Raw genomic sequence first — 15725 nt, forward strand, 5'->3', positions numbered from 1 at the left:
GAAGCGACTCCGGACGAGAGCGTGGTCAGAATCCACAAATGTGTTCCAAAAAGACCGGCAGTCAGTTGTTGATTGGCGCCATCGATATTTGATGGCATTGTGGTCGATTTGAGTTTGTGGCCGGCCTGTTGTTGGAGGACACCAAGTGGCCAGACGGCCTCGGCTATCTCGACAAATTTCGATCATGTTTCCACTTTCCTATAATCAATAGCAAGAGGGAACTTATGCCGGCGTCACTAACTATGCCATTCCTCCTCTGATACCAAAAATTGAGGCTGACTACAAATTGAGATAAGTTTCGGTTAGGTGGGAAATGTCAAATTATAACACACTTCAAGGACCCAACACCTCTGGAATACCTGTTTTCTCCCTATTATATCAGCAGTAGCTGTAAACAAGCTTTACTATATATCTTCCACTGTATCTCTCAGCTAATCAGGCTATCCTGGCTACAATCACTGCTAATAAACCACTGTTCAGTACCTGATCTATTTATTATGTTGTAAAGACTTCTGCCCTACTACCGTGCTGCGAGTGTGCAATAAATTTCAGTTAATTCATTAATCGTATGTTTAGATTCGGACTTTTTGCGCAAATAATTTTTCTCTTCGTATCTTGCGAATAGTGCCACATCATCATGCTTCCCAAAGTGTGTTGGTTCCACCCGCCCGAGACTGGAAAGTGAAAATGGATTTACTCCAACAAAACTAACGGTTGAATAGTGACCCTTATGCTTGACTGAAAACCAGCAAGCCAATTAATGGTGTATTGCTGTCCATTGACATACATGCTTTTTATTACCTGCATCTCTTCCTACCCCTATATTTGTATTGCAGGAACTATGGGCCCACACTAGCTTTGCAAAAGCTTCTCAGAGAACGAGGATATGATACTAGCCTCTGGTTATACGGCCCAGACGAACTAATTACGGAAGCTGGGACCATGAATATTTTTGTGTTTTGGACTAATGAACAAGGTGGTAAGTCAACTCTTTACTCACACACTCATGGGTTATATCTCACCCTTCTGTCACAATTCCATCAACCGTTGTTTGCATTGTTTTACTCTTTACATAACGGCTCAATTTTGGTAGTTACGTTTGTCATATGTATACACTTCCTCCCCATAGCCTTTTTAAGGATTCTTTGACTGTATTTCATTACTAAATCCATGATAGGGTCCCATTCACAACCAAACTACGGATGCTGAAAATAGCTTGATCAGTAATTTTCTGTCTGGGTTGTCCAAATGTTGTCCAAAGGCTCGTGTGAAATCTGGTTCCTTCCATTTCCTCCTTTGTTCTTTCTTTCATCCTTTGCATATAGTCCAACATTAGCATCATCATTACTGACGATGTATAACACTGGCGTTTCAGTGCCGTCTGTCAGCCTTGAATGAAACTCTTCATTGAAAATAAGAAAAATGAAAGATGATTGGTGGCCTAGTATCAGTATGCCTTGTCGTATTCACCTGACTTCACGGGAATTAACTCGTGTGAGCGGATGCGTAGGAATGAAGGATGTGCAAAATCCTCGATGTCTTGAGTTTCCAAAGTGGCGCTTCCCATTTTTATTTTAAGTGAATGATTTTTCGTAGGGTGTGGAAAACCAAAAATTGAACATCCCAAATGTTGACCGTCAGTTTGTCACAAACACCCAAGGTGTCCACAACCAGACGAAAAGCAAGTGAACCAACATCGTAAACGTCACCGACTTCGGTGTACAACAGTCTATTTTAACGGGAATGACGCGGTCATCTTCCGTCGAAAGTACGCTGACTTCAGTTTCTTCCGTAATAGCCTCTTTCGAAGAAGCAAAATTTTTGCTAAACCGTCACTGCTCATACAACCTCGGAAATAATGGCCTTGCAAACCACAAGTTTTTCCATCTATCACCTATATAAATTCACGAGGTGCACGTCTTTCCAAAAGCCACAATGTTGAGTCATGTTCCTTGAAAAGTTCGGCCACTCGTTTGGACGCCTCTAGTACCACTCGAAAGTTGTGGTCGAATTGCTCGACTTAAGCTCTGAATCTGGAGGACTTCAGTGCCCGTAAAATCTCTATTCAGGTCGTTCTAACAAAAAAATACCAGGATATTAGATACTCTTGGGAAAGTCAACTCTTGTCTAAGTTCCTGCGATTTAAAGGTTCCGAACGCAAATATCCCTGTGCAGGACATACTTTTTTCTTCAGAATGGCACAGTCTTGTATGTGACAGCTTTCTCAACACTCCACATCTGGTATGCCATCCGTAGTGATTGACATCGGGAAAACACAACATAGACGATTTCAGCGCCTCATCTAACGTCCAAGTCGAATCCGTCTTCCCCTCCGTTAGCACTCTTTGAGTTTCACACGCACTAGAGCACTTACCTGACTATGGCTTTCACCTTCGAGCAAGTTTTCGTAGAGACTATGAGTGGTATATTTCGGACGCAATAGGATGAGCGGCGTAAACGCCCTCAGTGCATTGCTCTCAGTTTAGCGGAAAGTAGAACCTAACAGATAAAATGCGATTATACAGGTGAATATGAGTTTTCAAGTGCTTGCCTTAACCAGTCATCGTTATCATCATCACTTCCAACTGTGGAAACCGCGTACACGTTGCACAATTTTTATGCCTGCCACGGTCTCGTGGATAGCTACGTGTCAGAAGTAGCGGCTCGTAAAACTGAGGCATGATTTCAGGAGTGTTGGTTGACGGCTAGGTTTTCATTGATTTGCTGGTCTCTGTGTTCAGATAAGGATAAGACTGGTTAGCATCTTCGACGCTGCTAGAACAAAGCCACAGGGATTTTCACACTGTTTGCGTATCCTTTTTGAAGACTGAATGGACTGTTGGTGAACCCTTTCTGCAGACACTTCCCACTTTGCATAGCACCAGTAAGATTTTTTCAAATGCTCAACCTAGGAGTAACCGGCTTCTTACGTTTCATTAGGGGTATTTTGTACTTTATTTTCTTCCTCTGACAGGCAAAGAAGGCTCACATTCCTTCCACCTGCATGCACTCTCTCCAACGAGTGTATTGCAGGTGGCCAACTAAATTGTTCTTCGAAGTGTTCGGCTTATCTTTCCAATCGGCGTTTTTGCCAATAAGCTGATGAGCCGTCTTTTTTAATTATCGTTTCACTGACCATTGCTTTTGGTTAGTCAGTCAAACTAAGTGTTGTAATACAACTGTTTTCGGTAGCCAAGGCCTCACCCATCTCGTGAGTTTTCATTGTCCACCAAGAACAATGTCTTCTCATAGACTCTCTAGTCTTTGGCGTTCGAGGGATTTGTGTGCACCATCGTACTAGTTACCTGCTGGTATGCATTGCTTTGCATTAATCAGGGCTGATGATCATAATTTAGTTGTCATTTGATTGTAGCGAGGAAGTTGAATATGCAGGTTTGAAAGCCGCCATTTTTATCATATTTCATTCATGTTGTCCTAACCAGTACAGTTTTGGTTTACTGCAGAAAGGAGTTAAGCTAACTCAGATGGATACAGCGGAGCACTAGTAGTTTTCTGAGAATAGTGGATTGGTGTGCTACCTACTGACTTGCGACGGCCTGAAGGATGGCGAATTTTCAGGAGCGCTTGCACTAGGGCGCGACCAGAATCAAGGCGTGCGCCCCAGAGGAAATGTCAGTTTGCATTGTGGCTCTTTATAGATGACCAATGGCCACGTGACCGAATTGGGCCCACGATTGATGTGCACATAGTAGCCGCCGGGTTATGTGAGTCTAGCACTGCTATTGAACCTCCAAAGTAATCAATAAAGGTCAAACATATGAGTGGAGTTAACCCTGGGAGAGCTTCGCTAAAGTTGGTTTGGGTAAGTGGAGTAACACCCCTCCAAGGGGTTGTCAAACAGCTTCCCGCGTCAATTATGCACCAGGTACTCTTTTGCATCAAAGAACGTCACACATCCTTTTGTGACATTGGTCTCAACACTAGTCACATCTACACAATAGGTGTTAAAGCTCACCCAAATGTTGTGACTGATTTGCGTAAATCTAGAAACTGTTTCCGGCCTTCGTTGTGGTGTCTCAATGCTGCCAATTTTTGCAGACGCAAAGGCAGAATTGCTATGTGCATCCAGAACTATTCGTTCCAGGAATGCTAGTCTTAAAGACAGAGAACTCGTGAAATGCGGTAGCTCTCAATAAGGACGGAGCAGTGATATGGTGCTCTTGGACTTTACAGTATCACTTACATTTGACAAAATTCACAAATAAAACTTCAAACACCTCTCCACTTCTTACGAAGCCTTATTCAAACTGTTTAGCGTTTTTGTACTGGGTTACGCTATAGGGTAACGGAAGGAGTGCCGTGCATGCATAAGCTTTTTTGTGGTGCTTCTCCTGTCCCACAGTCACCTAGTCATTCACCGAAATGTAACAATAGGTATCATATTCTCAATAATGCAAAGTAGCTGCCAAATCCTGTTGTTTTTTTGGATGGAAGAAGGCTACATAGTTCAACTAATGCACTCATATACTTGCCAATTTGGTCTTGACGGAAAACCCACCTTGAACCTTAATGAATGTATCAGTTGGATTTCAGGCAATTTGGGTTCAACTAGAACAATAAATTTGCGGAAACTCTGGGACGTTGCCTATCTGACAGACTGCATGAAAGCATAAACCGGTAGTGAGCTTCCAGCAACCTAATGAGTAGTAAAGTTGGTTTATGCGAAACTACACAGTATTCGTTTTATGTTGGCTTCAAGTAGCTACCATGATTATTTTTCGGTTATAGTCTAAGTCAGACCTGCATGCCTTATCCAGTAACAACAACTTAGCGCTAGACTGATGGCAGGTGTAGTGATAAAATCTTGTGTTTACTGCAACGATAAGGCAGTGTGTGGTGCATAGGAAGGACGCAGTTACAAGCTTTTCAGGGGGGCATGTGCATAGATCTGCAACCGACCTTCTATTGTAACAATATGTTCTCCTGTTTTCCTCTGTACCTATCAGAAACGCGTTTCTAAGGTGAAATTTGTTTGAAGCTATTCACCAACTACTTTTCATTTCTCCAACATGGCTTGTACTATATGCTGGGCGGCTGGCATACAACGCTGATCATTGGCCAACAGTGGTTTGGTAAATGACCTTTAGTCTGGAGCTGAGTTCCATCTAGGACTTGTTTTTAGAGGCGCTCTCCCCAGTCGCTAAGTGGTCCACAACAGTTCGAATAGTCGTACATTTTAGGACAATTATAATGATTTGTAGGACAGCATTGGGTAGACGTTTTCAGTTATACCACAAACGTTCAGGCGACTTTCCATTTAGGTGGAGGTCAGCACAGGAATCAATATTTATTGTTATACGGCGCGCAGCATATGGTAAAGCTACTTGGCCTAAAGCCATAGGCGTATAGTCAAAAGAGATCGACTCCTTGTTGGGTGCCAACAGGTTTGCTGGTTGCTGGAGTGCTGAATGAATGCATAACTGCTAAATTCTGATAATTCAAACTCTATAGTTTTTTGCGCAGCTTCGTGCACGGTTCCCTGGGAAGCAGTTAAAAGCCGACAGCTACGCCAAAAACACCAGACAAGTGGTCGATAGACGTGTCCGTCTCTCTTAATTTACCTGGATTTCGGATAGGCACAAAGGAGCAGACTGCACGACATGCGTCAGTGGCCGAACCTATTCCGCAAAGCATAACATTTTAGCTACGTAGACTGCCAGACATATCTGACCCTGGCTGCTTTTCATTCGCTAAACTGGGGAATTTCGTTGTGCTTGCTTCGCCGTTTATCGGAGTGACTCACCAGTGGGATGCGGGTTGGCATTCAGCTAGTGAGAGAGATTCAGAACGCTCGTGGAAACTTAACCACTATTGCTAAAAGCAGGTGCTAAAAATAACGTGAGAAATAACTGTTCCGCGCTCGTGGAAACTTAACCACTATTGCTAACAGCAGGTGCTAAAAATAACGATACGACGTGAGAAATAACTGTTCCTTGTTACAGTTTGCTGTAATTGCAACTACATCAGTTAGTCTTCGTAATACCTGATGGTATTGTAAAAACTGAATGACTCGAGCATGAGTGACCCACGAGGAGCGTATCTTGGGCTGTACAATAGCGAGCAGTCACTTTGGCCGGTAACTGGTCTAATATGTAACATCTTTTTTTATTAAGAAACGCCCTAAGTTAGGATTCTTTGGAAATCTCTTTTCCTGCCACTCAAGAAACGATACACTCCTCAACTGGTTCGGGTTGTGCAGTATGTTTGTTTTATGACTAAACAACTGAGGTTTGCTCTGACATTTAAGAGTGAACTCCATCTTGGTCAAAACCCATCACTGTTATTTTGGCACCCTTGATCCCGCGTTAGGCCCTGTAGATTTTTATGCAAATGCGAGGAGAATTGGTCATTTCCAATTGAGATTTTGTCTTGTCAATAAAACTAGTCTATACTGAAAAGTCGAGAAGCTCTGCGCGGCTGTTTCATCCCTATTGGGAATCGCCAGCAGTACGCGTATCGCTGAGATCAGAGGAGTTTCTAACCTACATTCTTCCAACTAGTAGTTCAGACACTTGAACTGTGACGTTTTGCCTGAGTAAATCTATCTGACTGCTCACGTGATTTATAGTTTTTTTACCTCCATAAGTGGTGTTCACTAGCACCACCAGTAGCACTCTACGACTTATAGCACCAAGTGAAGCCATCTATGGTCATTCTTCCCAGCATTCGTCTGGCTGTCCAAAGCAGACTTTCTCGGCCCGTGCATATGTGCTGGTGTTCAAAATGGATGTTTAACCATTCCAAATAACCTCGGAATCTCCCCCTACTCAAAACGCAAGACGTCCAAAGTTCATATGTGTATTTTGAAAAGTCACTCGAATGGTCAATCAAATCCTGCAATGTCAACTTCGTGACAAAATTTACGAGTAACGCTTAATCTTGTCCGAGTGGTGACCAGCTACGCGTAACCAAGCGAGTGTTGGAGTTCAAGTTGCCACACAGATTTGTGAATTTTTCCCTGTTGATGGTTCCAAACTGGACCAAAACTCAGTATGGGTTGGTTCCATTTGAGCTGGCAATTTTGATCAAAACCCAAAAGCTCAGTCCAAACAACGATAATCACTCTCGATTTCTGCCGCCGCACAGCAGTGATAAAGCTATTCTTCAGTCGTTTAAGAGAGCCAGCGAGCGATCTTGGGGACCATCAGTCGGTGTGAATTGGTGGTACCAAAGTCTATTTCAAACCAGTAACCCAAAAAGAAAGATTTGTGCATTCTCTCTAGGTTCCGTACGAGACTGATCTGTGCAGCATTTAGTCCTAAGTTGTGTACTAATTAGAACCACAGTTGTTCAGCAGTATAATACACTCCCTAATAAAATGGTGTCGGCTAGGCGTAGTCGATCATATCGTGTGTCCACTCAGCCGCCATACCATGCTCAACGCTCTATACCTTAACGACAGTATATGTTGTTTTCAATAGTTTTCACGGAGTTTATCTCTCTTAAGCTGAGAACAGCCGCAATAAATTTGTTTTACTCATTGTTCACCATACAAATATGTAGTTGCTCTCTTTAATCATTGGTTGCTTTTTCCTGTCTTCTCAAAAATTAAACGTTCCTCGTTATTTTACTGTCACGATTCACTCAAATGGCTCACACGGCAGTACATTTTGTACCTGAAGTTTACACATGACCCACTGGGTAATAGATTGCTTAACATATCTGGACTGTCGCTTGCTGGGATAGGCGAGTGAGTTTACGTCGAGGATAAGCTCCAGAGTCGAATACAGGTACGGTTCTCTCTTTCCCTCTCTCGGCAGATATCAAGCCGAGAAACGGATCAAAAGTGGTCTACTCTGTAAAGTGATCGCTCCTGAGGATAGTCTTTCCGCGAAGGAAGAACTATGCTAGGTCGCCAGTTCATGACAACCAAAGTGAAGGTGGTAGAACATTGAAGTAGATGTTGCAGACATTTCTGAATTGTGGACAGTCGCCATTCCACCCCTGAGTCTTTCCGCGAAGGAAGAACTATGCTAGATCGCCAGTTCATGACGACCAAAGTGAAGGTGGTAGAACATTAAAGTAGATTTCGCAGACATTTCTGGATTGTGGACAGTCACCATTCCACCCCTAAAGTGGAGTAATTTCTTGTTCACATAAAAATAATCAATATATGTTTGGTTAATAACGGCTCATTATTGGCAAAAGGCCAACAGACTTTTCTACCAATACACCCACTCGCATATCAGTTCGCTTTTCACGGAAGACTCGTCTGAATCTTTTATTTATGAAGTTCCTAAACTAAATGTGCTGCACAAGGACAGTTTTATGTTTCAGTTGGTACGATGTTCGAGGTATGGCAGTTGAAGAATATCACAAACGAAAGATTCAGGTGAATTTCCAATGAAAACCAAATTGATATGCAAACAGGTGTATTTGTTGAATTTCATGCAATTCGGGTTCAAGTTGATCATAAAGTTGACGGGAACTCTTGGATGCGCCTACCCTGATGAGCCCCCTGAAGGTCGAAACGGTCATGGGCTGTCAAAGAGTTTTCAGCAACTATGTGAGCAGTTTCGTTTATGTAAATGAAATGTTTTCTACCAATACACCCACTCGCATATCAGTTCGCTTTTCACGGAAGACTCGTCTGAATCTTTTATTTATGAAGTTCCTAAACTAAATGTGCTGCACAAGGACAGTTTTATGTTTCAGTTGGTACGATGTTCGAGGTATGGCAGTTGAAGAATATCACAAACGAAAGATTCAGGTGAATTTCCAATGAAAACCAAATTGATATGCAAACAGGTGTATTTGTTGAATTTCATGCAATTCGGGTTCAAGTTGATCATAAAGTTGACGGGAACTCTTGGACTGCGCCTACCTGATGAGCCCCCTGAAGGTCGAAACGGTCATGGGCTGTCAAAGAGTTTTCAGCAACTATGTGAGCAGTTTCGTTTATGTAAATGAAATGTTGTTAATTAGGCAAAACAATGTGAGATATAACGCGATTTATGTTCCATATTAGTTCAACTCTGTGTTTGATGTCCTCTCACTGACCCTTTGCACCATAGTCTAAGTCTTATTCGATCTTGTGTTGATGTATGTGAGTGGTGTTCAGCGTGCTCACGAAAACACCGTTCCATTCAGTTTCTGTAGGCTTAGCGCGCATCGACAAAACTGATAGATTAATATATCACCAGTTACCAGCTCCATTTGGAAAATAAAACTCAAACACAGAGCTTCAGGAATTATAAAAATGTGATATATAATATTGATCTGCCATTTTTATATACAAAAGGCCAGGTAAGCATATCTGACTGTCAATACAAACGCCGCTGTTGTTCAGACCTCTGGTTCGAAAGATCAAAAGATATCCAGACAATGACTACAGCGAACAGTTTATACTTATACGGGTAACGGATAGCAAGTGGAGCTGGGAGTGGTATCAGACGTCACAGTTTTGGAATCGTAAGAGAGCCTATGGATTGCATAATCCGCTAGGAAACTTTAGTGTTTCTGAAACAGGGAACTCATGCAGTTTTTCTATAACATACAGGATTTAACGTAAAATGAGATTCCAGTAATCATTCTCAAGAGTGAACTTCCTAGTTACCATACAAAACCCTTCAATCCGGTGAAACATTTACATGCAAGTACATTTCCCCCCGGCATCTCTCCTTACTGTCTGTCATGAGGTGCAGCTCAAGTTAGTAGAAAAATAAATTCACCTAAATAATCCCGTGGTGCCTTTTTCAATTGCACGATTCCATGGATAGAACGCCCTTCAAATCTGAGCAATAAAACCTTTGTCCAGTTTTGTATATGTTCTAGATAAAGCAAACAAACCTACACTCTTCTAAGAGGTTGTCTGTCCCTGGAGAAATCACAAGCAGTGAGATGCCATGAATTTAAGTAGCTGCACCTTCAAAAAATCCAAAATCTTTCCGAATAATGGTTGTACTATGCAAAGCGGGGGATATCCACATTTGACTTTTGGATAGCCTCCCAGTCAGTTCAATCTACAACTAAACTGCTATTAGTGTAACCCACCAGAAATCAATGTCTTCTAGAATAATTAAAAATAGTTTCTTCCCTTATTTTTTGACTGTTTCCAAGTCTATTTGACGTGTCAAAGATTTGTTAGAAAACATTCTTGTAACTTATTGATGTGCGCAAAAATATGAGCACTGTTTGTCACTGTATAGTTTACTCTACACTCGGATGAGAATCATGTGCGGCACAAAAGAACGAGAAAATACACAAACGGTTGGTTGTATGTACTGATTCGTTTGATGTGCTGTTGATCTGACAAGGTTGGTGCGCCTACTAAGCTTATACTATAGGTGGTGGTAACTGCTTAACAAATGGTTTTTAATTCCGAAGCCATCAACTAAGCCTGTGGGACTTCTGTATGGCCAATTAACATTTACTCAAGCTATCTGTAGTCAGAACGCTTGGTTGTCTTAAGCTGTGAACTTGGGAAGTATCCTGTTTCTGGAAACCTGGGATCATTTTAGAGACTCACTGGTGCGAAACACCACTTCCATTGTACCGCCATACAGTCTACTCGGTACTGGGCATGAATAAGTGTGCATGATAATAGTTTTTCACATAAGCCACCAAGCGCTAGTTCAGTACTGGCTTCATATTAGTCACAGAGTCAGAATGATGAGTCAGCTAATGGTCTTCAAGTTGTTTAGGACAACACCAAACCTCATCAGTCATCTCGAAAACGCCACATAATAGACGTCTGAATGCATTTGTCATACAAATATAAACCTAGAACGTGATATTTTTACTAATTTGTCACGTAACCACTAGACAGCCAGTGATCCTGAAGTGCATGCAATTTATCCTTCTTGTCTCTGCAGTCAAACTTGATCAGGTGATTGTTTCAAACCGATGTTCCTTGGGCATCTGCCCTCTATTGTGGTGTCAACATACTGATAGCGCCAATGAACAATAACTCTTCTTAATCAGCAATAAGTGAAATACTCGGAACCCTGAATTTACTGGTGATGCATGGGGAACAAACTGTCTCTGCAAAACGAATCGTTCGCAGTAAAGCTGGTGGGGGTGGGCGTAGTCAGAACAGATAACGTATGCTGGCCGCCACAGAAACAAGAGCCCTCCAATTCCTTCCAGACTTCAACAGATTGTTCTAGTGCACATGGTTAGCTGCGCACAAAAGTCGGTTACTCTAAAAGCACACGTTTGGGTTTTCTCACCAACAGGCAATTTATTGCGGTTGCGCCAAATGATTGGCACTGTGTAACTACACTGCACCACGGAACTAAATAATTCTACACCGATCAGGCGCTGATTAAAAACTGCCTAAGTACGCTGGAGCGATTATCTCCTGAAATAACACTGCTCGGTTTCAAAAGTGATGGTGGGCATCATGCGCCAATTGCCTTTTTTGCTCACTGTCCCTACTCTTGGAAATCTGTGAGAGAAGTAGTCCGAATGATGTACTACTAGTTAGCCGACCTTAATTTGTCAACATTGGTCCTGTTCCTTAAAGGTATAAAGAGCTGTAAGTGTTTTTCTTTTGGTGACAAAGGAGTTATCTCTGGATCAGCAATCCAGTTGTGGCCAGATTAAAGCATCTATTGTGGGAAAATGTTTTGTTGCCTGTGGAAGACTCTGATGACATTGAAAATCCACATGCTTGGGTTTCAATTTCGTTGTCTTCTAGAATCTCGGTAACGCCACAGATACGTATAAATGCGATCTTTTTTCTATTGTAACCCGAAAGATAACTGGTTCGTTAATCAAAATGCAGTGAATTTTGAGGGTGGTTTCAGGCTGAAGCGGGGCAGGCAAAGTGAGCTGGTTAGAAACTTGGAAAATCAGTTCCGTTTTCTTTGGTCTAGCACAGGGCAATTTTTAAGGGGGAGGTTACGAGGAATCGAAGAGCGAATTGATGTCTTCCTTGTGACTCTTGTGATCTTCTAGACTGACCGGGTGAATGTGGAAAGAAAACAGCATTTCTTTCAAAACAGCAAGTATACGAAATTTCAACGCAGATGCCGACAACTAGCCTGAGGGTGCCCATGAGGTGTTCGAATTTGAGTCGCCCAAATGTTAGTTTTTCATCCTTTCCACTCGGCATCCAGACCCATTCTGTAAAACGAGGATTTAATCTCAAATACCCAAATGGTTCACAGAAGGGTCAGGAAAGATTTGCTTTGCGAAAAAAGAGCCGAGCTCAGTATAGATGGTGCGTAACAGGACACAGTTGAATCACTATGCAGCTTCACCTTGAGAAGTTTTCTTTGTGATCACTACTCTGTGAAATGACGCAAAATTCTGCGGTAGTTACTTTAAGTTCTGACTGACTTTAATTCAAAGCAAACAACAAAATTTCTTGCCACTGAATTTGATTTTTTTTATACTAAAATTCGAGGGAGATACAATAGCGACAGACTTTTTGATCCTTGCAGATTATAAGTTTGATGGCAGTCTCGTAACCTCACACTTCATTCGAGATCGTGCTGAATCACGTTGTTATATGATAGATTGAGATCTCTTCGGAATGCAATCGTGTTGAACATATTCCTTGACAAGAATGTCGGAAGTGAAAAAAACCATCAGCAGTAAACAATCTGCTCGGAGAACAATTTTACCATGAGTCTTTTGTTTGAGAAGCCATCACTGGAGGAATAAGTCAACGCCGAATCACGCAAATCTAGCCACGCTGAAAAAAGAAACATTGGTGCCAAATTCCGTTTAGGTGCGATGAAACTAGGTGGCACCATATTAACATAATCGTGCACTTGACAGGGAGATATGTGCCAGCTTATTGGCGTTTTGTGTGGGGAATCAAGGTCATTCATCACAACTTTGCTACACAGGCAATGCAAGTTACTCAGAGTCGAATGAATATGTCAAATCCCTGCTACAGACTTCGAGCTTTTACTGATTCGCGCAATTATTCAGTTGAGCATAAACGAGCGCCATGTTGATTCACATGAATCTGTGGTGGCTTACTTATGGAGGACGTACAGAGTGCATATACGGGGAAGTGATGACGTTAGCAAATGAATAATCAACAGGTTGGATGAGAACGTGACAGAATATGATCCTTGCGATGTACACAACTAGTGGCACCTATGGGGCTTGTGGGAGTGCTGCTATATTGTGCTACATCGCAGAAAGACTGCTGCAATTGTACTCAAAACCGTTGTATCATTATTTTATTCGGAAATCTCCCTCCGACTGTTACTCTTTGAGACCTCTCCTCAGCGTGCCTAGGTCTTTATTGCAATAAAAGTCTACCAGGCCGCCATCCTGTCTGAAGAATCTCTAAGCTTTTTATGATGTCAGCAGTCTGCTTGGTTTTACTAGGTGCCTTAAAGTTACAAGTAAGATACATAACTGAAAATAAGCTATGTTGCTCGTGTTTGATCACAAACGAGCAACTGCCATCTTTTCCACTCGCAAGAATAAAAACCGCAACTCGTGGAATGCGACTGGATTAACTAACAGTAACAGGACAACGTGACCTTGTTGAGAGCTGGTTTGCAGCCTCCCAACCGTCTGAGCCAGAATGTCTCACCAGAAGTACTATGGATGACATTCCAACGCCGGTTATCGTTCCGCTTGAAAGCCTTCTATTCCCTTTCACGTGGTTGTGTGAGAATGATAAGCTGTGACTACCAAGAATCGACCAGTACATTGCTGTCAAATCACTGAACCCAGGCTTTAGAAAACAGACTAACAAACCAACAAGGCCCTGCTTTGTCGACGTACAGCGCTCGAGAAAACACAAATTGTGAAGTTTATAGCTGCAGACACAGTGACCGCAGTTTTATAGTAGGGTATACTTTTCGCAAACTGATGTGAGCGGTGAGGTAGGCACATGCAAAATCCTTGCAGTAATGTCAGAACGAACTTTAATATTCATTGAATTTCTCGTGTATGCATGCAATGATTCTGAAGACACAACGCTCCCTCATCAAAGAACGATTTTTCGACAGATCTGTTTTTTTCATGAGAAGGATGACCAAGAGTATTGCACACTTTATTTCCCGAAACAATAAAGTCTCCTTTCTGTTCCCGGTTGTATGTGAGCAGCTTTCGTAATTAAAGGTGGAAACTTTTGTTTCATCTTGAGTAATATAGAGCATCAATGCATGTATGTAATAGGCACGTGTTTCGTATGAAATTTGCTCGTTAAGCAGCGTTGCCCTACTTTTGGTATGTAAACTACCATTTTGGGGTAATCGCCATCGGCCCCCTTCGGGAATTCACATGCCGCACTGGGTACGTTAGTAATCGGTCGATCGGTGCTTAACAAGTCTACTGCCGAAGCGGTTTAGATCAATTGAGATAACTCTCTTGGTAATTACTCCGGGCACCCTACAAATGTGATGACTTCTATCTCTTGATGCTTGGTCTTGTCAGCACTTTGAACTTCCCCATGAGTCTGGATATCTGACCGCAGTGTATGTTCATTGAGATTATCGAACCCTTCGTCAAGACATGTAGGACCGGTTCGGTTATTCCGAGTACCGTTTTACCCCTTGTTCCAGTATCTAGTATATAGTATGCACTTGGTATATTTGGTTGCTAAAATAGTTGGAAAAACGACCGACGGCTTATATTTGCCTTTCCGTGATTGCAATAAGGTCTTTGCATTTATGATGAGGAGCCTTTGCTCTGACAAAATAAGAATAAAAGACGGCGAGCTATACCTGGTGAATTTGTTTCAGGACTATTTTACCAACATAACTCACTTTACTTCCTCCAACGACCTTCTCTCTAGACTGAAGTGCTATTTTCCTTCTTTTCCTCAACTTGTACATACCTGATCTTCCCCTGTAAGAGATTATCTTTCAGCCTAAATGTGCTAGTTGTGGCTAGTTGAAATTATTTTTCTTTCAGAACACGAGTCTATAGGATGGATGTGATGAACCAGTATCATTATTAGGATATCATCTCCTTCATCCTGATATCTCCACATGTAATGACGTTTTCAGTTCTTAACTCACTTAAGGTGAGCGAAGTTATAAAGCTTCTAATTAATCCTCGCCAACCAGTGCTGATGATTCTTACTCCGTAGAACGCTCGTATGAACTACTCGAGCACTATTGTGTCCGATAACCTCAACTGGTCCCTTGAAACCGGTTATGTCTGACTGTTGTTCCCGCTCCAATGCCTAGTGCCGGAAAAATGCTCACCGATAAGAAACGAAATAGGTTTATTGCGAACAAGTGAGTAAGTGCGAGTTCAACACTTACAAGGGACCCCAAGCTACTTGAATTTTACTCTAATCGATCCAGGCTGATGCTGAATCGATTGAATGCTTGATTAACCTGGATGTTTGCCGGTTTTCCTATTGAGGTTTTGGTGGAGTTTTATGGTCTCAATTGGTTCCAAGCGTCCTGGGTTGCTTTCGGGTATCTTACCTTTTTGATAAATCCCAATCGATATCCTTCTGTGCAACTGGACTAATGAAGTCCACTGGCCCTTTTTGTCTTATCCGTTGACGTTGGTTTTTCTTACATGTATCCTCCCTACTCAATCTCTTCTAGTTTTCCCCCTCAGACTACTTGAGAAAGACTACTGCACTCGAGTTTGTCATATTCCGCCCTTTAACAAGTCGCATTTTTATATGAGGTCAAATTTCACTCGATCCAACACAACTGTATGAGTTTCTATAGAAATGCAGCATTTTGATGGCATTAGGTGCATATGTCGCATCTTCTCATCATATGTATGCATATATATATATATATATATATATATATTGTGGA

The 15725-nt window shown here is 42.0% G+C and overlaps 1 protein-coding gene across 1 annotated transcript in view; it reads left to right on the plus strand.

The window, feature by feature from the left end:
- T265_04873 (hypothetical protein) overlaps positions 1–15725 on the plus strand; it is a gene marked incomplete at both ends in the record, with an annotated part of 37085 nt that overhangs the window by 7902 nt on the left and 13458 nt on the right. Inside the window, one exon of the mRNA XM_009169727.1 lies at positions 837–979. Within this exon, the coding sequence (XP_009167991.1) occupies positions 837–979 (143 nt within the window). The remainder of the gene's footprint in view (positions 1–836; positions 980–15725) is intronic.

This window comes from Opisthorchis viverrini, assembly GCF_000715545.1.
Source record: "Opisthorchis viverrini unplaced genomic scaffold opera_v5_84, whole genome shotgun sequence".
NCBI classification, from domain to species: Eukaryota; Metazoa; Platyhelminthes; class Trematoda; order Opisthorchiida; family Opisthorchiidae; genus Opisthorchis; species Opisthorchis viverrini.